The 27,972-nt window shown below is 40.1% G+C and overlaps 1 protein-coding gene across 7 annotated transcripts in view; it reads right to left on the minus strand.

The window, feature by feature from the left end:
- The window catches only part of ABCC9 (ATP binding cassette subfamily C member 9), a 176,238-nt gene that overhangs the window by 131,659 nt on the left and 16,607 nt on the right, over positions 1-27,972 (minus strand). For 5 of the 7 annotated variants that reach the window (XM_063446650.1, XM_063446657.1, XM_063446654.1 and 2 more), the window contains exons 1-3: positions 23,161-23,365; positions 15,765-15,927; positions 10,492-10,633 (exon numbers count right to left, since the gene is read on the minus strand). In XM_063446650.1, coding sequence (XP_063302720.1) covers positions 10,492-10,633; positions 15,765-15,909 — 287 coding nt within the window. In that variant the 5' untranslated portion in view covers positions 15,910-15,927; positions 23,161-23,365. Of the gene's footprint in view, positions 1-10,491; positions 10,634-15,764; positions 15,928-23,160; positions 23,366-27,972 lie in introns of those variants that run through there. The other 2 variants (XM_063446652.1, XM_063446653.1) reach the window with 2 other exon arrangements.

A 27,972-nucleotide genomic window follows, 5' to 3' on the forward strand; every position in this document is an offset into this window, starting at 1 on the left:
GAGGCTAACCATTTACATGTCACACTGATCCCACACAAAACGGACGGACAGTCTGATATGCAAGCAGTATCGGTTCTCTGTAAGTTACAATTACAATGATTTATGTAGCACTAACATATTCTGTAGCGCTGTACAGGTGTAGTGGGCGCTGTAATGGCACAAGTGAGCAAAAACTATTCTGTTCAGCCAATCAGAACCTATCAAACTGGATACCATGTTCAGCCAATCAGAACCTATCAAACTGGATCCCATGTTCAGCCAGTCAGAACCTATCAAACTGGATCCCATCTTCAGCCAATCAGAACCTATCAAACTGGATCCCATGTTCAGCCAGTCAGAACCTATCAAACTGGATCCCATGTTCAGCCAGTCAGAACCTATCAAACTGGATCCCATCTTCAGCCAATCAGAACCTATCAAACTGGATCCCATGTTCAGCCAATCAGAACCTATCAAACTGGATCCCATGTTCAGCCAGTCAGAACCTATCAAACTGGATCCCATCTTCAGCCAATCAGAACCTATCAAACTGGATCCCATGTTCAGCCAATCAGAACCTATCAAACTGGATCCCATCTTCAGCCAATCAGAACCTATCAAACTGGATCCCATCTTCAGCCAATCAGAACCTATCAAACTGGATCCCATCTTCAGCCAATCAGAACCTATCAAACTGGATCCCATGTTCAGCCAGTCAGAACCTATCAAACTGGATCCCATCTTCAGCCAGTCAGAACCTATCAAACTGGATCCCATCTTCAGCCAATCAGAACCTATCAAACTGGATCCCATCTTCAGCCAATCAGAACCTATCAAACTGGATCCCATCTTCAGCCAATCAGAACCTATCAAACTGGATCCCATGTTCAGCCAGTCAGAACCTATCAAACTGGATCCCATCTTCAGCCAGTCAGAACCTATCAAACTGGATCACCTGTTCAGCCAATCAGAACCTATCAAACTGGATCCCATCTTCAGCCAATCAGAACCTATCAAACTGGATCCCATCTTCAGCCAATCAGAACCTATCAAACTGGATCCCATCTTCAGCCAGTCAGAACCTATCAAACTGGATCCCATCTTCAGCCAATCAGAACCTATCAAACTGGATCCCATGTTCAGCCAATCAGAACCTATCAAACTGGATCCCATCTTCAGCCAATCAGAACCTATCAAACTGGATCCCATGTTCAGCCAGTCAGAACCTATCAAACTGGATCACCTGTTCAGCCAGTCAGAACCTATCAAAACTGGATCCCATGTTCAGCCAATCAGAACCTATCAAACTGGATCCCATGTTCAGCCAGTCAGAACCTATCAAAACTGGATCCCATGTTCAGTCAATCAGAACCTAAAAAACTGGATCACACAATCAGAACCTATCAAATTGGATCACCTGTTCAGCCAGTCAGGACCTATCGAACTGGATCACACAATCAGAACCTATAAAAACTGGATCCCATTTTCAGCCAATCAGAACCTATAAAAACTGGATCCCATGTTCAGCCAGTCAGAACCTATCAAACTGGATCCCATCTTCAGCCAGTCAGAACATATCAAACTGGATCACCTGTTCAGCCAATCAGAACCTATCAAACTGGATCCTGTGTTCAACCAGTCAGAACCTATAAAAACTGGATCACACAATCAGAACCTATCAAACGGGATCACCTGTTTGGCCAGTCAGAACCTATCAAACTGGATCACACAATCAGAAACTATAAAAACTGGATCCCATTTTCAGCCAATCAGAACCTATAAAAACTGGATCCCATGTTCAGCCAGTCAGAACCTATCAAACTGGATCCCATCTTCAGCCAGTCAGAACCTATCAAACTGGATCACCTGTTCAGCCAATCAGAACCTATCAAACTGGATCCCATGTTCAGCCAGTCAGAACCTAGAAAAACTGGATCACACAATCAGAACCTATCAAACTGGATCACCTTTTCAGCCAGTCAGAACCTATCAAACCGGATCCATGTTTAGCCAATCAGAACCTATCAAACCGGATCCCATGTTCAGCCAGTCAGAACCTATCAAACTGGATCACCTGTTCAGCCAATCAGAACCTAACAAACCGGATCCCATGTTCAGCCAGTCAGAACCAATAAAAACCGGATCACACAATCAGAACCTATCAAACTGGATCACCTGTTCAGCCAGTCAGAACCTATCAAACTGGATCACCTGTTCAGCCAATCAGAACCTAACAAACCGGATCCCATGTTCAGCCAGTCAGAACCAATAAAAAACGGATCACACAATCAGAACCTATCAAACTGGATCACCTGTTCAGCCAGTCAGAACCTATCAAACTGGATCACACAATCAGAACCTATAAAAACTGGATCCCATGTTCAGCCAGTCAGAACCTATCAAACTGGATCCCATGTTCAGCCAGTCAGAACCTATCAAACTGGATCCCATCTTCAGCCAATCAGAACCTATCAAACTGGATCCCATCTTCAGCCAATCAGAACCTATCAAACTGGATCCCATCTTCAGCCAGTCAGAACCTATCAAACTGGATCCCATCTTCAGCCAATCAGAACCTATCAAACTGGATCCCATGTTCAGCCAATCAGAACCTATCAAACTGGATCCCATCTTCAGCCAATCAGAACCTATCAAACTGGATCCCATGTTCAGCCAGTCAGAACCTATCAAACTGGATCACCTGTTCAGCCAATCAGAACCTATCAAACTGGATCCCATGTTCAGCCAGTCAGAACCTATCAAAACTGGATCCCATGTTCAGTCAATCAGAACCTAAAAAACTGGATCACACAATCAGAACCTATCAAATTGGATCACCTGTTCAGCCAGTCAGGACCTATCGAACTGGATCACACAATCAGAACCTATAAAAACTGGATCCCATTTTCAGCCAATCAGAACCTATAAAAACTGGATCCCATGTTCAGCCAGTCAGAACCTATCAAACTGGATCCCATCTTCAGCCAGTCAGAACATATCAAACTGGATCACCTGTTCAGCCAATCAGAACCTATCAAACTGGATCCTGTGTTCAACCAGTCAGAACCTATAAAAACTGGATCACACAATCAGAACCTATCAAACGGGATCACCTGTTTGGCCAGTCAGAACCTATCAAACTGGATCACACAATCAGAAACTATAAAAACTGGATCCCATTTTCAGCCAATCAGAACCTATAAAAACTGGATCCCATGTTCAGCCAGTCAGAACCTATCAAACTGGATCCCATCTTCAGCCAGTCAGAACCTATCAAACTGGATCACCTGTTCAGCCAATCAGAACCTATCAAACTGGATCCCATGTTCAGCCAGTCAGAACCTAGAAAAACTGGATCACACAATCAGAACCTATCAAACTGGATCACCTTTTCAGCCAGTCAGAACCTATCAAACCGGATCCATGTTTAGCCAATCAGAACCTATCAAACCGGATCCCATGTTCAGCCAGTCAGAACCTATCAAACTGGATCACCTGTTCAGCCAATCAGAACCTAACAAACCGGATCCCATGTTCAGCCAGTCAGAACCAATAAAAACCGGATCACACAATCAGAACCTATCAAACTGGATCACCTGTTCAGCCAGTCAGAACCTATCAAACTGGATCACCTGTTCAGCCAATCAGAACCTAACAAACCGGATCCCATGTTCAGCCAGTCAGAACCAATAAAAAACGGATCACACAATCAGAACCTATCAAACTGGATCACCTGTTCAGCCAGTCAGAACCTATCAAACTGGATCACACAATCAGAACCTATAAAAACTGGATCCCATGTTCAGCCAGTCAGAACCTATCAAACTGGATCCCATGTTCAGCCAGTCAGAACCTATCAAACTGGATCCCATGTTCAGTCAATCAGAATCTAAAAAACTGGATCACACAATCAGAACCTATCAAATTGGATCACCTGTTCAGCCAGTCAGGACCTATCAAACTGGATCACACAATCAGAACCTATAAAAACTGGATCCCATTTTCAGCCAATCAGAACCTAAAAAACTGGATCCCATGTTCAGCCAGTCAGAACCTATCAAACTGGATCCCATCTTCAGCCAGTCAGAACATATCAAACTGGATCACCTGTTCAGCCAATCAGAACCTATCAAACTGGATCCTATGTTCAACCAGTCAGAACCTATAAAAACTGGATCACACAATCAGAACCTATCAAACTGGATCACCTGTTTAGACAGTCAGAACCTATCAAACCGGATCCCATGTTCAGCCAATCAGAACCTATCAAACCGGATCCCATGTTCAGCCAGTCAGAACCTATAAAAACTGGATCACACAATCAGAACCTATCAAACGGGATCACCTGTTTGGCCAGTCAGAACCTATCAAACTGGATCACACAATCAGAACCTATAAAAACTGGATCCCATTTTCAGCCAATCAGAACCTATAAAAACTGGATCCCATGTTCAGCCAGTCAGAACCTATCAAACGGGATCCCATCTTCAGCCAGTCAGAACCTATCAAACTGGATCACCTGTTCAGCCAATCAGAACCTATAAAACTGGATCCCATGTTCAGCCAGTCAGAACCTAGAAAAACTGGATCACACAATCAGAACCTATCAAACTGGATCACCTGTTCAGCCAGTCAGAACCTATCAAACCGGATCCCATGTTTAGCCAATCAGAACCTATCAAACCGGATCCCATGTTTAGCCAGTCAGAACCTATCAAACCAAATCTCATGTTCAGCGAGTCAGAACCTATAAAAACTGGATCACACAATCAGAACCTATCAAACGGGATCACCTGTTTGGCCAGTCAGAACCTATCAAACTGGATCACACAATCAGAACCTATAAAAACTGGATCCCATTTTCAGCCAATCAGAACCTATAAAAATTGGATCCCATGTTTAGCCAGTCAGAACCTATCAAACTGGATCCCATCTTCAGCCAGTCAGAACCTATCAAACTGGATCACCTGTTCAGCCAATCAGAACCTATAAAACTGGATCCCATGTTCAGCCAGTCAGAACCTATCAAACTGGATCACACAATCAGAACCTATCAAACTGGATCACCTGTTCAGCCAGTCAGAACCTATCAAACCGGATCCCATGTTTAGCCAATCAGAACCTATCAAACCGGATCCCATGTTTAGCCAGTCAGAACCTATCAAACCGGATCCCATGTTCAGCCAGTCAGAACCTATCAAACTGGATCACCTGTTCAGCCAATCAGAACCTAACAAACTGGATCCCATGTTCAGCCAGTCAGAACCAATAAAAACCGGCTCACACAATCAGAACCTATCAAACTGGATCACCTGTTCAGCCAGTCAGAACCTATCGAACTGAATCACACAATCAGAACCTATAAAAACTGGATCCCCTGTTCAGCCAATCAGAACCTATAAAAACTGAATCCCATGTTCAGCCAGTCAGAACCTATCAAACTGGATCCCATGTTCAGCCAATCAGAACCTATCAAACTGGATCCAATGTTCAGCCAACCAGAACCTAAAAAAACTGGATCACACAATCAGAACCTATCAAACTGGATCACCTGTTTAGCCAGTCAGAACCTATCAAACTGGATCACACAATCAGAACCTATAAAAACCGGATCCCATTTTCAGCCAATCAGAACCTTTAAAAACTGAATCCCATGTTCAGCCAGTCAGAACCTATCAAACTGGATCACACAATCAGAACCTATCAAACTGGATCACACAATCAGAACCTATCAAACTGGATCCCATGTTCAGCCAGTTAGAACCTATCAAATTGGATCACACAATCAGAACCTATCAAACTGGATCACACAATCAGAACCTATAAAAACTGGATCCCATGTTCAGACAATCCCTGGCGATAAATGCGGCACTGTCATGGCTGCATCTGTGTTTAACCCCCTCCTGATTCCTCTATATTGTATTGTTCCCCCTAGACGCTCCCAAATGTCCCGAGGTTCCCCATTTCACTTTTTTCCTCTTTATTTATTGTCCAGGTCTATGTCCTAGGTGCCGTCATCTTATTGTACCCTGAATGATGTGTACCGCATGGGCTTCACCTGCCCCCACTAGCACACGCTATGAAATTCACACACACATTCCCAGGTGTACACTTGGGCATTCGCTATTGTCCGAATTTCCTTCATTTGTCAGAAAGATGAATGTACAAATAGAAACTACCCAGAACGAATGTCAGTTTGGCCTTGGTTCGTTTTTATTTTTATTTTTTGTTTACTACAATGCTCACATTATTACTACCGGCTCACAGCTCCTTCCTTGTAATGAGTAAAAATAGAAACCACAGGGAGCTATGCTCCCCTTCGCTTCATAAATACCCCCCTCTCTCAATAGGGGTCAATATGACCTTATCTTAGAATAAGGAAGGTTAAAGTCCCCTCCTGTCCCTAATTGCTGAGCTGTGAGTATGGGCATGTCTGCTAAACAGTGAGCAGCCAGTGACTGCTCACTATTGTGAAAAAAAATAGCCCTCATCCCCCAAATACAATAAATAGGGAGCTGTTCCAGGTGGGCACCTATAATAATAATCACCTGGGGGGGACATAGTGTCCCCCTCCAGCTCCCACCCGTGCCTCGTGAGTTGGCTGATAGCTCGGTAATATTTGTGGGATTTCTATTTTATTACATGGAAATCCCACAGGGTACCAATTCAGGGGGTTATCTGCTAAACGTCTTCAAATTAAATTCCAAACCATTAATAATTCCTGAATTTTGTCCGAACACAAATGGAAAAACTGAGGACTTTTTATTAGGACTAAAGTCTGTAAACTCGCCGGCGCCCTGTCTTAATTACAGGACGCCCAGAAATGGCGAATGCAGTTCATGTGAGAACACTGAGGAGGGTGAGTATTGTGGGAAAACTTTCTCTGACACAGAAAATGGAGCCGGCTCCTCCTTGTCTCAGAGAACTTCAGGCTTAGGTAAAAAAACGCACAAGGCAAAGTAGTCCCTGTCTTTTATTATGTTTCATCCTATCATTATGGTAAAAGCGTTACATTCTGTCATTATGGTAAAAGCGTTACATTCTGTCATTATGGTAAAAGCGTTACATTCTGTCATTATGGTAAAAGCATTACATTCTGTCATTATGGTAAAAGCGTTACATTCTATCATTATGGTAAAAGCGTTACATTCTGTCATTATGGTAAAAGCGTTACATTCTGTCATTATGGTAAAAGCGTTACATTCTATCATTATGGTAAAAGCGTTACATTCTATCATTATGGTAAAAGCGTTACATTCTGTCATTATGGTAAAAGCGTTACATTCTGTCATTATGGTAAAAGCGTTACATTCTGTCATTATGGTAAAAGCGTTACATCCTATCATTATGGTAAAAGCGTTACATTCTGTCATTATGGTAAAAGCGTTACATTCTATCATTATGGTAAAAGCGTTACATTCTATCATTATGGTAAAAGCGTTACATTCTGTCATTATGGTAAAAGCGTTACATTCTGTCATTATGGTAAAAGCGTTACATTCTGTCATTATGGTAAAAGCGTTACATTCTGTCATTATGGTAAAAGCGTTACATTCTATCATTATGGTAAAAGCGTTACATTCTGTCATTATGGTAAAAGCGTTACATTCTATCATTATGGTAAAAGCGTTACATTCTGTCATTATGGTAAAAGCGTTACATTCTATCATTATGGTAAAAGCGTTACATTCTGTCATTATGGTAAAAGCGTTACATTCTGTCATTATGGTAAAAGCGTTACATCCTATCATTATGGTAAAAGCGTTACATTCTATCATTATGGTAAAAGCGTTACATTCTATCATTATGGTAAAAGCGTTACATTCTATCATTATGGTAAAAGCGTTACATTCTGTCATTATGGTAAAAGCGTTACATTCTGTCATTATGGTAAAAGCGTTACATTCTGTCATTATGGTAAAAGCGTTACATTCTGTCATTATGGTAAAAGCGTTACATTCTATCATTATGGTAAAAGCGTTACATTCTATCATTATGGTAAAAGCGTTACATTCTGTCATTATGGTAAAAGCGTTACATTCTGTCATTATGGTAAAAGCGTTACATTCTGTCATTATGGTAAAAGCGTTACATTCTATCATTATGGTAAAAGCGTTACATTCTATCATTATGGTAAAAGCGTTACATTCTGTCATTATGATAAAAGCGTTACATTCTGTCATTATGGTAAAAGCGTTTCATTCTGTCATTATGGTAAAAGCGTTACATTCTGTCATTATGGTAAAAGCGTTACATTCTGTCATTATGGTAAAAGCGTTACATTCTATCATTATGGTAAAAGCGTTACATTCTGTCATTATGGTAAAAGCGTTACATTCTATCATTATGGTAAAAGCGTTACATTCTATCATTATGGTAAAAGCGTTACATTCTATCATTATGGTAAAAGCGTTACATTCTATCATTATGGTAAAAGCGTTACATTCTGTCATTATGGTAAAAGCGTTACATTCTGTCATTATGGTAAAAGCGTTACATTCTGTCATTATGGTAAAAGCGTTACATTCTGTCATTATGGTAAAAGCGTTACATTCTGTCATTATGGTAAAAGCGTTACATTCTATCATTATGGTAAAAGCGTTACATTCTATCATTATGGTAAAAGCGTTACATTCTGTCATTATGGTAAAAGCGTTACATTCTGTCATTATGGTAAAAGCGTTACATTCTGTCATTATGGTAAAAGCGTTACATTCTATCATTATGGTAAAAGCGTTACATTCTATCATTATGGTAAAAGCGTTACATTCTGTCATTATGGTAAAAGCGTTACATTCTGTCATTATGGTAAAAGCGTTTCATTCTGTCATTATGGTAAAAGCGTTACATTCTGTCATTATGGTAAAAGCGTTACATTCTGTCATTATGGTAAAAGCGTTACATTCTATCATTATGGTAAAAGCGTTACATTCTGTCATTATGGTAAAAGCGTTACATTCTATCATTATGGTAAAAGCGTTACATTCTATCATTATGGTAAAAGCGTTACATTCTATCATTATGGTAAAAGCGTTACATTCTATCATTATGGTAAAAGCGTTACATTCTGTCATTATGGTAAAAGCGTTACATTCTGTCATTATGGTAAAAGCGTTTCATTCTGTCATTATGGTAAAAGCGTTACATTCTGTCATTATGGTAAAAGCGTTACATTCTGTCATTATGGTAAAAGCGTTACATTCTATCATTATGGTAAAAGCGTTACATTCTGTCATTATGGTAAAAGCGTTACATTCTATCATTATGGTAAAAGCGTTACATTCTGTCATTATGGTAAAAGCGTTACATTCTGTCATTATGGTAAAAGCGTTACATTCTATCATTATGGTAAAAGCGTTACATTCTGTCATTATGGTAAAAGCGTTACATTCTATCATTATGGTAAAAGCGTTACATTCTGTCATTATGGTAAAAGCGTTACATTCTGTCATTATGGTAAAAGCGTTTCATTCTGTCATTATGGTAAAAGCGTTACATTCTGTCATTATGGTAAAAGCGTTACATTCTATCATTATGGTAAAAGCGTTACATTCTATCATTATGGTAAAAGCGTTACATTCTGTCATTATGGTAAAAGCGTTACATTCTATCATTATGGTAAAAGCGTTACATTTTGTCATTATGGTAAAAGCGTTACATTCTATCATTATGGTAAAAGCGTTACATTCTATCATTATGGTAAAAGCGTTACATTCTGTCATTATGGTAAAAGCGTTACATTCTATCATTATGGTAAAAGCGTTACATTCTGTCATTATGGTAAAAGCGTTACATTCTGTCATTATGGTAAAAGCGTTACATTCTGTCATTATGGTAAAAGCGTTACATTCTGTCATTATGGTAAAAGCGTTACATTCTATCATTATGGTAAAAGCGTTACATTCTATCATTATGGTAAAAGCGTTACATTCTATCATTATGGTAAAAGCGTTACATTCTATCATTATGGTAAAAGCATTACATTCTGTCATTATGGTAAAAGCGTTACATTCTATCATTATGGTAAAAGCGTTACATTCTATCATTATGGTAAAAGCGTTACATTCTGTCATTATGGTAAAAGCGTTACATTCTGTCATTATGGTAAAAGCGTTACATTCTGTCATTATGGTAAAAGCGTTACATTCTATCATTATGGTAAAAGCGTTACATTCTGTCATTATGGTAAAAGCGTTACATTCTATCATTATGGTAAAAGCGTTACATTCTGTCATTATGGTAAAAGCGTTACATTCTGTCATTATGGTAAAAGCGTTACATTCTGTCATTATGGTAAAAGCGTTACATTCTGTCATTATGGTAAAAGTGTTTATCCCTTTTTTTTGTTACTTTGTGTAAGGTAATGAATAAAATAAAACAATCACAGTTGGTGATATTTTAGTTAATAAACATACAATTTATCAAGTAATTTCGCAATAACTTAAAGTTCAGATTTTTGGTTTCCTGACATGTAACAGTTTTTTTAAACGTGTTTATTCCATGTGAACTCACGCCTCCGACACGATGCCCTCGGCAATCTCGCAGACATGGACAAACAATAGGATGAAGGTTAGCACCCATCGTGGGTTATGGCCCGGGAAGTGCAGCCACGTGTTGTGGTGAATTTGGACCTTGGAGCTTTGGCTTCCCCAGCCTGAAAATTGCACAAATGTGACAGTTAGACACAATGAGAAACATGGAGTAAGGATATCTACCGTAGCACACAATACCCTAATACACAAGCAGAGTTATTTATTAAGGTGAGAATTCCAACAGCCAAACTGGAATCTGACATTTACTTTGGTTCGCTTGGAATTCTCACCTTAGTAAATACCGCTGATATAATCACTATCTGGGATTCAAAACATAGTTCCAATCGAGGTTCCCCGATCCACAAGTCTTTTATACTCTGGGATGAAGGGAATCTCCGTGCTGGTTTAATTCCTGCTATTAATGTGATTTAATTAGAAATGCTAGCGTTACATTCCATCGTTGACGTGGCTGGTTTAACCCTTTACTGGCGGTAATTGGTGACAGGATGGAACAGAAGGATTAATGGATTGGAAACCTCTGAAAGACCATTTAACACATTATACACAAATCAACAAAGGTGACATTTACACCCAATTAGTAAAATACAAAAACACGGTATCCACACCTTTGTAGTAACAAATCATTTGATAGCATTAATTATTTGCTGTCTAAAACCTCAATTTACTATAGTTGGATAATTGTTTCAAATGATTTAACATTTGTGGGTAAACTTCTAAAATGCTTTTTTCCAAATATGAAAATGATATAATATATAGAAAAATAATACGTATATATCAAAATGTTAGAATATTAAGTATTTTAAAAGATGGCCAAAAAACATTTAATCTGGGCTAAAACAGGCCAGACATCTCAAAACCAGTTAAAGGAAACCTCTGTTATCTGAGATTCCCTTAAACTCACTGCTTAATGTAAGAGAGCTTTTCAGAATCTCTGAAATCGGAAGGAACGTGGGGTGTCTGGGATTTTTGCATCTCCAAAAGTGCAGATCTTGTGGGGTGTTCCCGGTATGCAGTGGTTATAGTACCTACCAAAAGTGGTGCAAGGAAGGACAACCAGTGAACGAGCATCAGGGTTATGGACGCCCAAGGCTCATTGATGCACCATATTAGGTAGGTGGTTTTAATATTGTGGCTGAAAACTGTATGTAGGTTGTGTTCAGTAAAGTCGATGAGGACTCGGGGGATCACACAGCTATAAAGATAGTAAATTCCTCTGTGATCGAGGCTGTACTCAGCTATCCATCTGCCACAGAGCAAACACTCCATAGTGGGCATGTCTCCATATAGAGAATCAGTTCCCATAAACCTAGAAGCAGGACTACACTACAGGTAACACATTACTAGCACAACACAGTGAATGATAACGGGTAAAACAATTACTAACACAGTGAATGATAACGGGTAAAACAATTACTAACACAACACACTGAATGATAACGGATAAAACAATTACTAACACAACACAGTGAATGATAACGGGTAAAACTAATACTAGCACAACACAGTGAATGATAACGGGTAAAACAATTACTAACACAGTGAATGATAACGGGTAAAACAATTACTAACACAACACACTGAATGATAACGGATAAAACATTACTAACACAACACAGTGAATGATAATGGATAAAACAATTACTAACACAACACAGTGAATGATAACGGATAAAACAATTACTAACACAACACAGTGAATGATAACGGGTAAAACTAATACTAGCACAACACAGTGAATGATAATGGATAAAACAAATTACTAACACAGTGAATGATAACGGGTAAAATAATTACTAACACAGTGAATGATAACGGATAAAACAATTACTAACACAGTGAATGATAACGGATAAAACAATTACTAACACAGTGAATGATAATGGATAAAAAGAATTACTAACACAGTGAATGATAACGGATAAAACAATTACTAACACAACACAGTGAATGATAACGGGTAAAACTAATACTAGCACAACACAGTGAATGATAATGGATAAAACAAATTACTAACACAGTGAATGATAACGGGTAAAATAATTACTAACACAGTGAATGATAACGGATAAAACAATTACTAACACAGTGAATGATAACGGATAAAACAATTACTAACACAGTGAATGAGAACGGGTAAAACAATTACTAACACAACACAGTGAATGATAATGGATAAAAAGAATTACTAACACAGTGAATGATAACGGGTAAAACAATTACTAACACAACACAGTGAATGATAACGGGTAAAACAATTACTAACACAGTGAATGATAACGGGTAAAACAATTACTAACACAACACACTGAATGATAACGGATAAAACAATTACTAACACAACACAGTGAATGATAACGGGTAAAACTAATACTAGCACAACACAGTGAATGATAATGGATAAAACAAATTACTAACACAGTGAATGATAACGGGTAAAACAATTACTAACACAGTGAATGATAACGGATAAAACAATTACTAACACAGTGAATGATAACGGATAAAACAATTACTAACACAGTGAATGATAACGGATAAAACAATTACTAACACAGTGAATGATAACGGGTAAAACAATTACTAACACAGTGAATGATAACGGGTAAAACAATTACTAACACAACACACTGAATGATAACGGATAAAACAATTACTAACACAACACAGTGAATGATAACGGGTAAAACTAATACTAGCACAACACAGTGAATGATAATGGATAAAACAAATTACTAACACAGTGAATGATAACGGGTAAAATAATTACTAACACAGTGAATGATAACGGATAAAACAATTACTAACACAGTGAATGATAACGGATAAAACAATTACTAACACAGTGAATGATAACGGATAAAACAATTACTAACACAGTGAATGAGAACGGGTAAAACAATTACTAACACAACACAGTGAATGATAATGGATAAAAAGAATTACTAACACAGTGAATGATAACGGGTAAAACAATTACTAACACAACACAGTGAATGATAACGGGTAAAACAATTACTAACACAGTGAATGATAACGGGTAAAACAATTACTAACACAACACACTGAATGATAACGGATAAAACAATTACTAACACAACACAGTGAATGATAACGGGTAAAACTAATACTAGCACAACACAGTGAATGATAATGGATAAAACAAATTACTAACACAGTGAATGATAACGGGTAAAACAATTACTAACACAGTGAATGATAACGGATAAAACAATTACTAACACAGTGAATGATAACGGATAAAACAATTACTAACACAGTGAATGATAACGGATAAAACAATTACTAACACAGTGAATGAGAACGGGTAAAACAATTACTAACACAACACAGTGAATGATAATGGATAAAAAGAATTACTAACACAGTGAATGATAACGGGTAAAACAATTACTAACACAACACAGTGAATGATAACGGGTAAAACAATTACTAACACAGTGAATGATAACGGGTAAAACAATTACTAACACAACACACTGAATGATAACGGATAAAACATTACTAACACAACACAGTGAATGATAATGGATAAAACAATTACTAACACAGTGAATGATAACGGGTAAAACAATTACTAACACAACACACTGAATGATAACGGATAAAACATTACTAACACAACACAGTGAATGATAACGGGTAAAACAATTACTAACAGTGAACGATAACGGGTAAAACAATTACTAACACAACACACTGAATGATAACGGATAAAACAATTACTAACACAACACAGTGAATGATAACGGGTAAAACTAATACTAGCACAACACAGTGAATGATAATGGATAAAACAAATTACTAACACAGTGAATGATAACGGGTAAAACAATTACTAACACAGTGAATGATAACGGATAAAACAATTACTAACACAGTGAATGATAACGGATAAAACAATTACTAACACAGTGAATGATAACGGATAAAACAATTACTAACACAGTGAATGAGAACGGGTAAAACAATTACTAACACAACACAGTGAATGATAATGGATAAAAAGAATTACTAACACAGTGAATGATAACGGGTAAAACAATTACTAACACAACACAGTGAATGATAACAGATAAAACAATTACTAACCCAACACAGTGAATGATAACGGATAAAACAATTACTAACACAACACAGTGAATGATAACGGGTAAAACTAATACTAGCACAACACAGTGAATGATAATGGATGACAAAAATTACTAACACAGTGAATGATAACGGGTAAACAATTACTAACACAGTGAATGATAACGGGTAAAACACAGTGAATGATAATGGGTAAAACAATTACTAACACAACACTAAATGATAACGGGTAAAACTAATACTAGCACAACACAGTGAATGATAACAGGTAAAACTAGTACTAGCAGAACACTGAATGATAACGGATAAAACAATTACTAACACAGTGAATGATAACGGGTAAACCAATTACTAACACAGTGAATGATAACGGGTAAAACAATTACTAGCACAGTGAATGATAACGGGTAAAACAATTACTAACACAGTGAATGATAACGGGTAAAACAATTACTAACACAACACAGTGAATGATAATGGATATAAAAAATTACTAACACAGTGAATGATAACGGGTAAAACAATTACTAACACAGTGAATGAGAACGGGTAAAACAATTACTAACACTGTGAATGAGAACGGGTAAAACAATTACTAGCACAACACACTGAATGATAACGGATAAAACAATTACTAACACAGTGAATGATAACGGATAAAACAATTACTAACACAGTGAATGATAACGGGTAAAACAATTACTAACACAGTGAATGATAACGGGTAAAACACAGTGAATGATAACGGGTAAAACAATTAGTAACACAACACTAAATGATAACGGGTAAAACTAAGAATAGCACAACACAGTGAATGATAACAGGTAAAACTAGTACTAGCACAACACTGAATGATAACGGATAAAACAATTACTAACACAGTGAAGTATAACAGATAAAACAATTACTAACACAGTGAATGATAACGGGTAAAACTAATACTAGCACAACACAGTGAATGATAATGGATAAAAAAATTACTAACACAGTGAATGATAACGGGTAAAACAATTACTAACACAGTGAATGATAACGGGTAAAACGATTACTCACTGGGAATGATAACGGGTAAAACTAATACTAGCACAGGGAATAATAATGGTGTGTTAGGGAGATACTCACCTATAAATAGTATTGGAAATGTTATAAATAAAAGAAGAACATGCGGGACCAAATTTAAGGCATCCAGGAAACAGATATTGTTTAACACCCCACTGTTCACATTGTACGAGGAGTTTAAATCACTTCCACAGAATGAGAGGTTCATTGCTTCGAGAGAGCTGGGCTGAAAATCACAAAGAGAATTCATTAGATCGTGGCAGTCTGCGCAATCTACAGCTTATTATATGGACTGACTAAACCACAGCTTATTATATGGACTGACTAAACCGCAGCTTATTATATGGACTGACTAAACCACAGCTTATTATATGGACCGAGCAATCTACAGCTGATTATATGGATTGACTAATCTACAGCTTATTATATGGACCGACTAAACTACAGCTTATTATATGGACTGACTAAACCACAGCTTATTATATGGACTGACTAAACCACAGCTTATTATATGGACTGACTAATGTATAGTTTATTATATGGACCGAGCAATCTACAGCTGATTATATGGATTGACTAATCTACAGCTTATTATATGGACTGACTAAACCGCAGCTTATTATATGGACTGACTAAACCACAGCTTATTATATGGACTGACTAAACCGCAGCTTATTATATGGACTGACTAAACCACAGCTTATTATATTGACTGACTAAACCACAGCTTATTATATGGACCGACTAATGTATAGCTTATTATATGGACCGAGCAATCTACAGCTGATTATATGGACCGACTAATGTATAGCTTATTATATGGACTGACTAAACCACAGCTTATTATATGGACCGAGCAATTTACAGCTTATTATATGGACTGACTAAACCACAGCTTATTATATGGACTGACTAAACCACAGCTTATTATATGGACTGACTAAACCACAGCTTATTATATGGACTGACTAATCTACAGCTTATTATATGGACTGACTAAACCACAGCTTATTATATGGACTGACTAAACCACAGCTTATTATATGGACTGACTAAACCACAGCTTATTATATGGACTGACTAAACCACAGCTTATTATACGGACCGACTAAACTACAGCTGATTATATGGACCGAGCAATTTACAGCTTATTATATGGACTGACTAAACCGCAGCTTATTATATGGACTGACTAAACCACAGCTTATTATATTGACTGACTAAACCACAGCTTATTATATGGACCGACTAATGTATAGCTTATTATATGGACCGAGCAATCTACAGCTGATTATATGGACCGACTAATGTATAGCTTATTATATGGACTGACTAAACCACAGCTTATTATATGGACCGAGCAATTTACAGCTTATTATATGGACTGACTAAACCACAGCTTATTATATGGACTGACTAAACCACAGCTTATTATATGGACTGACTAAACCACAGCTTATTATATGGACTGACTAATCTACAGCTTATTATATGGACTGACTAAACCACAGCTTATTATATGGACTGACTAAACCACAGCTTATTATATGGACTGACTAAACCACAGCTTATTATATGGACTGACTAAACCACAGCTTATTATACGGACCGACTAAACTACAGCTGATTATATGGACCGAGCAATTTACAGCTTATTATATGGATTGACTAATCTACAGCTTATTATATGGACTGACTAAACCACAGCTTATTATATGGACTGACTAAACCACAGCTTATTATATGGACTGACTAATCTACAGCTTATTATATGGACTGACTAAACCACAGCTTATTATATGGACTGACTAAACCACAGCTTATTATATGGACCGACTAAACTACAGCTGATTATATGGACCGAGCAATTTACAGTTTATTATATGGACTGACTAATCTACAGCTTTATATATGGACCGAACAATTTACAGCTTATTATATGGACCGACTCATCTACAGCTTATTATATTAACTAACTAATCTACAGCTTATTATATGGACTGAATAATCTACAGCTTATTATATGGCCTGACCAATCTACATTGCCCGCCGTTAATATTGCCACCCTTGGCAGATGTGAACAAAGAAGGCTGCGAAAATGGTCTTTTATTGTTTAACCTTTTAATCTTTTGTCCAATATACTGTATACACAAAATACATATTATGTTGTTATAGATATCAAACAATTGCAAACACAACACAGGTTTATCCAAAATTCTAAAAAATCTTTGTGAAATTATTGACGATTCATATGAGAAAAATATATTTGCAGTATATTCCTATTGATATTTTCCATGCTAGTAAACCTGGGCTACTAGGAACAGGAAATTGCTCAACCATGACTTCCTGTTTCACAGCGGTAACACGCATCCTATTTTTTTAGGATACATGGTGTGGTGGACCGCCTGGCACCAGTACTGGGTACCTCCGCCAAACGCGCTTCCAAGTATCACTGAGTACTATAAGCACCGCACCGGACACCATAGCCTCTGCAGCTTGGCTGTAGGCTCGCCATCTCTTCCCACCCTGGACCAAACACCTGGATCCAGCTCCCAGTGGAAAAACCTCTCCTCCAAGAGAGTACCACTGTATAGCCAGTAAAAGAGCAAGTGATATAGCAGTATAGCTGTTCCCCCCACACATGAGCCAAGGCTTAATGCAGGGGGTCATCAGTTTATTAGAGGCAACACACTGCCTTTTATGCAAAAGTCCCTGCAAGGGGTTTCCAATACAAGAATACAGGGAAATCCCTCATGATCCTTTGTGTCAGGGTCTTACCCGAGGTGGGAGTCTGTAGCGCAGATATGTTTGCTCACCCTTGCAGATAGACACAGTCCAAGGTGACTAAATAAGAAGCCACCTGGACTGTGAACTTGTGCACGTAGGCTGTGCAGGAAAGGTGTTCCAAAGCAGTACTGACAAGGTCACATACAGCAGGATAGTCAAGGGATAGCCGAAGTCAAAGGATGCCAGAGGTCAGGATAAATGAAGTGTAGCCAAAGTCAAGGGATGACAAAGGTCAGGATAAATGAAGTGTAGCCAAAGTCAAGGGATGCCAGGGGTCAGGATAAATGAAGTGTAGCCAAAGTCAAGGGATGCCAGAGGTCAGGATAAATGAAGTGTAGCCAAAGTCAGGGGATGCCAGAGGTCAGGATAAATGAAGTGTAGCCAAAGTCAAGGGATGCCAGGGGTCAGGATGAATGAAGTGTAGCTAAAGTCAAGGGGTGCCAGGGGTCAGGATAAATGAAGTGTAGCCAAAGTCAAGGGATGCCAGAGGTCAGGATAAATGAAGTGTAGCCAAAGTCAAGGGATGACAGAGGTCAGGATAAATGAAGTGTAGCCAAAGTCAAGGGATGCCAGGGGTCAGGATAAATGAAGTGTAGCCAAAGTCAAGGGATGCCAGAGGTCAGGATAAATGAAGTGTAGCCAAAGTCAAGGGATGCCAGGGGTCAGGATGAATGAAGTGTAGCTAAAGTCAAGGGGTGCCAGGGGTCAGGATAAATGAAGTGTAGCCAAAGTCAAGGGATGCCAGGGGTCAGGATCAATGAAGTGTAGCCAAAGTCAAGGGATGCCAGAGGTCAGGATCAATGAAGTGTAGCCAAAGTCAGAAGCCGGGGTCAATATGGAATACAAGTTCAGGAGACTAGAAAACAGGAACTGAACACATACACCAGGACCAAAGACTTGATAATGTTCTCCAGGAGGGGCAGTTTATATCCCCAGCAGATGAATGATCAGTATCAGGTGAAGCACAGCAATGACCATCGTATACGTCCAGCCCCCAGTGCTGCAGACATAGCCAGTAATAATAGGGCTATAACAGCTCAAAAGAATCGGAACTGCAGTGGCTCAAAGGCAGATAGCAGATCCAGGACAGCAAAAATATAATGAAATTATCTCTCAGGTACAAAAAAAACAATTTATAAACATCCCAAAAGTACCCCCAAAATCCATTGAAACCCCACATGGTCCTATGCAAAAACAGTTCAATTAAATCAGTGCTAACGGTCGGTCTCTTTCTGGAGTATAAAATACCGAACTGAATCCATAGTTAACATGTGATACAGTTGTATAGAACAAAACGCAGCCGACGATGGAAGTCCAGCGATGTTCAGGAGTTTCAGTGTCCGATTTCAGTTCCATGAACTTGACGACCAAACACCGCTGCCTGTATTCATGCGAACAAGATGCCCGCCACCTTATGGTCGCTCATACGAATTGCGGCCACCCAGACGAAAAATGTGAACACTGCGATGGAACTCGTTACAAGGTGTCAATTGGGCTTAACAAGCACACGGGTGGTCTCTGGTTTGTGCGGTTGTTCGGTTCCCCAACAATATAATCCCAAATCACACGAACAGAGCCTTTTAAAGTGCAATCTACTGTGTATCTCTGGCACACAATATATAAATAGGCAAACACTGTATAAACTGGCACACACTGTATAAACTGGCACACAGCATATAGACTGGCACAGAGTATATAAACTGGCACACAGTGTATAGACTGGCACACAGTATATAAACTGGCACAGAGTATATAAACTGGCACACAATGTATAGACTGGCACACAATGTATAAACTGGCACACAATGTATAGACTGGCACACAATGTATAAACTGGCACATAATGTATAAACTGGCACACAATGTATAGACTGGCACACAGTGTATAGACTGGCACACAATGTATAGACTGGCACACAGTGTATAAACTGGCACACAATGTATAGACTGGCACACAGTATATAAACTGGCACACAATGTATATACTGGCACACAATGTATAGACTGGCACACAATGTATAGACTGGCACACAGTATACAGACTGGCACACAATGTATATACTGGCACACAATGTATAGACTGGCACACAGTGTATAGACTGGCACACAATGTATAAACTGGCACACAATGTATAGACTGGCACACAATGTATAAACTGGCACACAGTTTATATACTGGCACACAATGTATAAACTGGCACACAATGTATAAACTGGCACACAATGTATAGACTGGCACACAGTGTATAAACTGGCACACAATGTATAAACTGGCACACAGTGTATAACCTGGCACACAATGTATAAACTGGCACACAATGTATAAACTGGCACACAATGTATAGACTGGCACACAGAGTATAAACTGGCACACAATGTATAAACTGGCACACAGTGTATAAACTGGCACACAATGTATATACTGGCACACAGTGTATAAACTGGCACACAATGTATAGACTGGCAAACAATGTATAAACTGGCACAAAATGCATAGACTGGCACACAATGTATAAACTGGCACACAGTGTATAAACTGGCACACAGAGTATAAACTGGCACACAATGTATAGACTGGCACACAATGTATAAACTGGCACACAATGTATAGACTGGCACACAGTGTATAGACTGGCACACAATGTATAAACTGGCACACAGAGTATAAACTGGCACACAGTGTATAGACTGGCACACAATGTATAGACTGGCACACAGTGTATAAACTGGCACACAATGTATAGACTGGCACACAATGCATAGACTGGCACACAGTATATAAGCTGGCACACAATGTATAGACTGGCACACAATGTATAAACTGGCACACAATGCATAGACTGGCACACAATGTATAGACTGGCACACAATGTATAGACTGGCACACAGTGTATAGACTGGCACACAATGTATAAACTGGCACACAATGTAGAGACTGGCACACAATGTGTAGACTGGCACACAGTTTATATACTGGCACACAATGTATAGACTGGCACACAGTGTATAAACTGGCACACAATGTATAGACTGGCACACAGTGTATAAACTGGCACACAATGTATAGACTGGCACACAATGTATAGACTGGCACACAATGTATGAACTGGCACACAATGTATAGACTGGCACACAATGCATAGACTGGCACACAGTTTATATACTGGCACACAATGTATAGACTGGCACACAATGTATAAACTGGCACACAATGTATAGACTGGCACACAATGTATAAACTGGCACACAATATATAGACTGGCACACAATGTATGAACTGGCACACAGTGTATAGACTGGCACACAGTGTATAAACTGGCACACAATGTATAGACTGGCACACAATGCATAGACTGGCACACAATGTATAAACTGGCACACAATGTATAGACTGGCACACAATGTATAAACTGGCACACAATGCATAGACTGGCACACAATGTATAGACTGGCACACAATGTATAAACTGGCACACAATGTATAAACTGTGTATAAACTGGCACACAATGTATAGACTGGCACACAATGAATAGACTGGCACACAATGTATAGACTGGCACACAGTGTATAGACTGGCACACAATGTATGAACTGGCACACATTGTATAAACTGGCACACAATGTATAGACTGGCACACAATGTATAGACTGGCACACAATGCATAGACTGGCACACAATGTATAGACTGGCACACTGTATAAACTGGCACACAATGTATAGACTGGCACACAATGTATAGACTGGCACACAATGTATGAACTGGCACACAGTGTATAAACTGGCACACAATGCATAGACTGGCACACAGTGTATAGACTGGCACACAATGTATAGACTGGCACACAGTGTATAGACTGGCACACAATGTATAGACTGGCACACAATGTATAAACTGGCACACAATGTATAGACTGGCACACAGTGTATAGACTGGCACACAATGTATAGACTGGCACACAGTGTATAGACTGGCACACAATGTATAGACTGGCACACAGTGTATAAACTGGCACACAATGCATAGACTGGCACACAGTGTATAGACTGGCACACAGTGTATAGACTGGCACACAATGTACAGACTGGCACACAGTGTATAGACTGGCACACAATGTATAAACTGGCACACAGTGTATAGACTGGCACACAATGTATAGACTGGCACACAGTGTATAGACTGGCACACAATGTATAAACTGGCACACAGTGTATAGACTGGCACACAATGTATAGACTGGCACACAGTTTATATACTGGCACACACTCCAGTCTATTTATCCTTTCTTCTACCAGAGGAATGTTGGTTATGTAGTGCTGTATTTAGCTACCTCACCAGCAGCCATAAAATAAAGGTCAGTGATATTATGTGTTGTGCACAGGATGGCACATATACCATAGCGCTGTATTACAGGGTGGGGGAGGTTACAAGCTGTATAATAATTCAGCTCTCCATGTGTCTCTCTGTAAATAGGATAAATTGTAACAACAACAAAAGTATAATAACAGCACACGATACAATAACACAAGGCTGGGAAATATTAAACTAATAAAAGCATGCGAGTCTATATCCCCCTCCTACCAGGGTCCCCAGTGAGGGGATTAAAGGGTTAAAGAGCTCAGCCCTGATCCCCACTTCCTCTCACACCCCCAACCCCAGACCCTGGACTTACCCTGGAGCAGTTACAGGAGTCTTTCTTACCCTGGGGCAGTTAGAGGCAGGCAGGCAGCAAGCTCAGGAGGGGGTATTTTTAGACTCTGAGATCAGATCTCTCCTCTCTGGTTTCCTCTCAATCAGACTCCAGACTCCTCACTTATTTGGAGTTGGGACACAGCTGGAAGGAAGCAGATCTTAGGGCAGAGTCAGGGCTTGTTCTGGGCTGCAGTACCTGGCTATTACTGTGTGCCTGCCATACAATGTACAGTAAGTCACAAACTCCCAGGGGGCCAGGGTGGGACTACACAGGGTATTGAACTACACAGGGGGACAAGGACTGGACTACACAGGGGGTAAGGACTGGACTACAGGGGGGGACAAGGACTGGACTACACAGGGTACTAGAACTGGACTGCACAGTGGGCAAGGACTGGACTACACAGGGGACTAGAACTGAACTGCACAGGGGGCTAGGACTGGACTGCACAGGGACTGGACTACACAGTGGCAAGTACTGGACTACACAGGGTGCTAAAACTGGACTGCACAGGGGGCTAGAACTGGACTACACAGTGGGCAAGGACTGAACTACACAGGGTGCTAAAACTGGACTGCACAGGGGGCTAGAACTGGACTACACAGGGGGCAAGGACTGGACTACACATTGGGTAAGGATTGGACCTCACAGGGGGTAAAGACTGGACTACACAGTGGGCTAGAACTGGACTACAAAGGGACTGGACAGGGACTGCACAGGGCTAGGACTGGACTGTACCGGGGGCTAGAACGGGACTAAATAGGGGAGCTAGAAATAAATTACAAATGGTGTCAAGTATTATTAGTCATTTTAAATAACTCATTCTAGAAAAACAACTAGTGTTTTTCCTGAGTCCTGCACCAGTTCTAAGATCAGTACTAAATAAAGTCTCCTAAGGTTGAGCATTTGGCTGGCTGGGGCCCCAGGGTCGGGTTAGTTATGGCCCCCAGTATGTAGGAGATGTGGACCTGTATAAAGCCAGGTAGGTGGAGATATAAAGACTAGAAAAGATACATTGTAATTGTTGTGGGTTGCACAGGGTAATCTGATTAATGGGGTATTAGTCAAATCAAAACCATAAACACAGGGCGGCATTGACAGAACCTGACCGACACAGAGCAAACAGAGAGCTGACAGAAACCGGTCACACACAGATACAAACCAATCACACACAGATACAAACCGGTCACTCACAGATACAAACCAATCACACAAAGATACAAACCAATCACACACCGATACAAACCGGTCACACACCGATACAAACCAGTCACACGCAGATACAAACCAATCACACACCGATACAAACCGGTCACTCACAGATACAAACCAATCACACACCGATACAAACTGGTCACTCCCAGATACAAACCAATCACACACAGATACAAACCGGTCACACACAGATACAAACCGGTCACACACAGATACAAACCGGTCACACACAGATACAGACCGGTCACACACCGATACAAACCAATCACACACAGATACAAACCGGTCACATACAGATACAAACCAATCACACACAGATACAAACCAGTCACTCACCGATACAAACCAGTCACACACCGATACAAACCGGTCACTCACCGATACAAACCGGTAACACACCGATACAAACTGGTCACACACAAATAAAAAAACAGTTACACACCGATACAAACCAATCCCACACAGATACAAACCAATCACACACAGATACAAAACGGTCACACACCGATACAGACCGATCACACACCGATACAGACCAGTCACACACAGATACAAACCAGTCACACACCTATACAAACCAGTCACACACCGATTCAAAACAGTCACACACCGATACAAACCGGTCACACACCGATACAAACCAATCACACACCAATACAAACCGGTAACACACCGATACAAACCGGTAACACACCGATACAAACCGGTCACACACAAATAAAAAACCAGTTACACACCGATAAAGACCATTCACACACCGATACATATCAATCATACACCGATACAAACTGGTCACACACTGATACAAACTGGTCACACACTGATACAAACCAGTCACTCATTGATACAAATTGGGAGCCAAAAAGAAGGAAGGCTGTGAAGGGGCCACCATGTTACAGGGCTGTATAATGTATCCATGTTACAGGCTGTATAATGTATCCATGTTACAGGGCTGTGTATAATGTATCCATGTTACAGGCTGTATAATGTATCCATGTTACAGGGCTGTGTATAATGTATCCATGTTACAGGCTGTATAATGTATCCATGTTACAGGGCTGTGTATAATGTATCCATGTTACAGGCTGTATAATGTATCCATGTTACAGGCTGTATAATGTATCCATGTTACAGGGCTGTATAATGTATCCATGTTACAGGGCTGTGTATAATGTATCCATGTTACAGGCTGTATAATGTATCCATGTTACAGGGCTGTGTATAATGTATCCATGTTACAGGCTGTATAATGTATCCATGTTACAGGCTGTATAATGTATCCATGTTACAGGGCTGTATAATGTATCCATGTTACAGGCTGTATAATGTATCCATGTTACAGGGCTGTATAATGTATCCATGTTACAGGCTGTATAATGTATCCATGTTACAGGCTGTATAATGTATCCATGTTACAGGCTGTATAATGTATCCATGTTACAGGCTGTATAATGTATCCATGTTACAGGCTGTATAATGTATCCATGTTACAGGGCTGTGTATAATGTATCCATGTTACAGGCTGTATAATGTATCCATGTTACAGGCTGTATAATGTATCCATGTTACAGGCTGTATAATGTATCCATGTTACAGGCTGTATAATGTATCCATGTTACAGGGCTGTATAATGTATCCATGTTACAGGCTGTATAATGTATCCATGTTACAGGGCTGTGTATAATGTATCCATGTTACAGGCTGTATAATGTATCCATGTTACAGGCTGTATAATGTATCCATGTTACAGGCTGTATAATAATGTATCCATGTTACAGGCTGTATAATAATGTATCCATGTTACAGGGCTGTGCAGGGCCGTTTGAAGGAATTTGGGAGCCCCAAGCAAAACGGACATTGAGGCCCCCCCAAACTCCAACCCCCCACATGCACGCTCAAGGTCTGGGCCCCCCGGCGCCTGCACCCGGGTCCTTCCCCCCCTCCCCCCCCCTAGTCCGCCCACAGGGATGCAGTGTCTGCAGGGCCGGTGCAAGGATTTTTGCCGCCCTAGGCAAAAGTAAAGTTTGCCGCCCCCTGTAACGGACTGTTTCGCTCAAAAGGGGATAAAACCCAGTTTAGGCGATAATCCCCTTTAGATAGACCAGCAGCTACTATAAGCACCAATTCCCCGAACTCCCAAACTGCTCGGATTCACCAACTCTCGAACAGCAGACACACGAACCCTGGAAGCAGCCGAACAGGAAAAGCCATACGAACAGCTTACACTCCTGGCAATCGGCATACAGTCCCCTTCCCCCAAGAAAGAGACAACACTTCAGCTTCAGGGTTAAGCAGGAACTCATTTACTCAGGGCTACCTGCCCAGTATTTATGCAGGTCTCCCACCTGGTGGACACTCCCCTAGGGGACCAAATGGAAGACTGTAACAAAGGACAGACATAAACCAATTACAGACACACCGCAGTAAACATTCCCACAATGCATCCTGGTTTCCTCCCTTCTGCCCTGGAGATAATTGGAGAAGTAATCCAATTATCTCCCAAGCCAGAGACCAAACTCCATTACACATGTGGGAACCTAAATACAGTATTATGTTTTAAAATATATAGTCACTTTTATTACACCCAACCCAGACATGTTACATATCCCCAGATAGCTCAGGTCTGGGTGCACATTATTAGGTGAATGGCACCCAGACTACATGAATACAGTTTAATCGCCATGGAGCCAAAGTCCTTAATCACACAAATAGGCTCCATGGCATAGCTATCTGGGTTACTACAATTCACATGAAACATAAAATACAGAGTGAACGGCTGTTTGGCTACATCCCCACGAATAGGAACCAGGAGACGGACGGCTCAGCGGTGTTCGTGCAAATAAGTGTCCATTTATAGTTCCATAGAATCCTCGCCGAACACCGCTGGTCTTTCGCACGATTAAAATGGCCGCTGCCTCGTGGTCGGCAAACGAACAAAGGCCACCCAGCGTTCATCAATTAAGCTGCGGTTAACCGCAGCTTCTGGGCGGTTAATTGACGGCACACTCCATCTCCTAGGTGGTCCCTCGTACGGTAGTTTGTTCGGTAGATGAAATCTACCGAACACCCCGGCAGAAAAGGCACGAATAAGCCTTTCTGCAGGGATGTAACGGACCGTTTCAGCATAAAAGGGAATAAATCCGTTTAGGCGATAATCCCCTTTAGATAGACCAGCAGCTACTATAAGCACCAAGTTCCCGAACTCCCAAACTGCATGGATTCACCAACTCTCGAACAGCAGACACACGAACCCTGGAAGCAGCCGAACAGGAAAAGCAATACAAACAGCTTACACTCCTGGCAGTCGGCATACAGTCCCCTTTCCCCCAAGAAAGAGACACACTCCAGCTTCAGGGTTAAACAGCAACAACACTGATTTATTCACACACAGGCTTATATGAGATTCTCCCATGCAAGGGAGGGGTTTACAGTACACCAATCCAGTTTAAGGTACAACCCACACATCTCCTCCCTCCAACATATCTGTTAACACAATTAACAGGGACATATTTTCACCCAAGTTTTGGATGTACCCTAAATACTTGGGGTACATCCACAAATCCAATATCTCCAGAT

Source organism: Pelobates fuscus, chromosome 3 (genome assembly GCF_036172605.1).
Source record: "Pelobates fuscus isolate aPelFus1 chromosome 3, aPelFus1.pri, whole genome shotgun sequence".
NCBI lineage: Eukaryota > Metazoa > Chordata > Amphibia > Anura > Pelobatidae > Pelobates > Pelobates fuscus.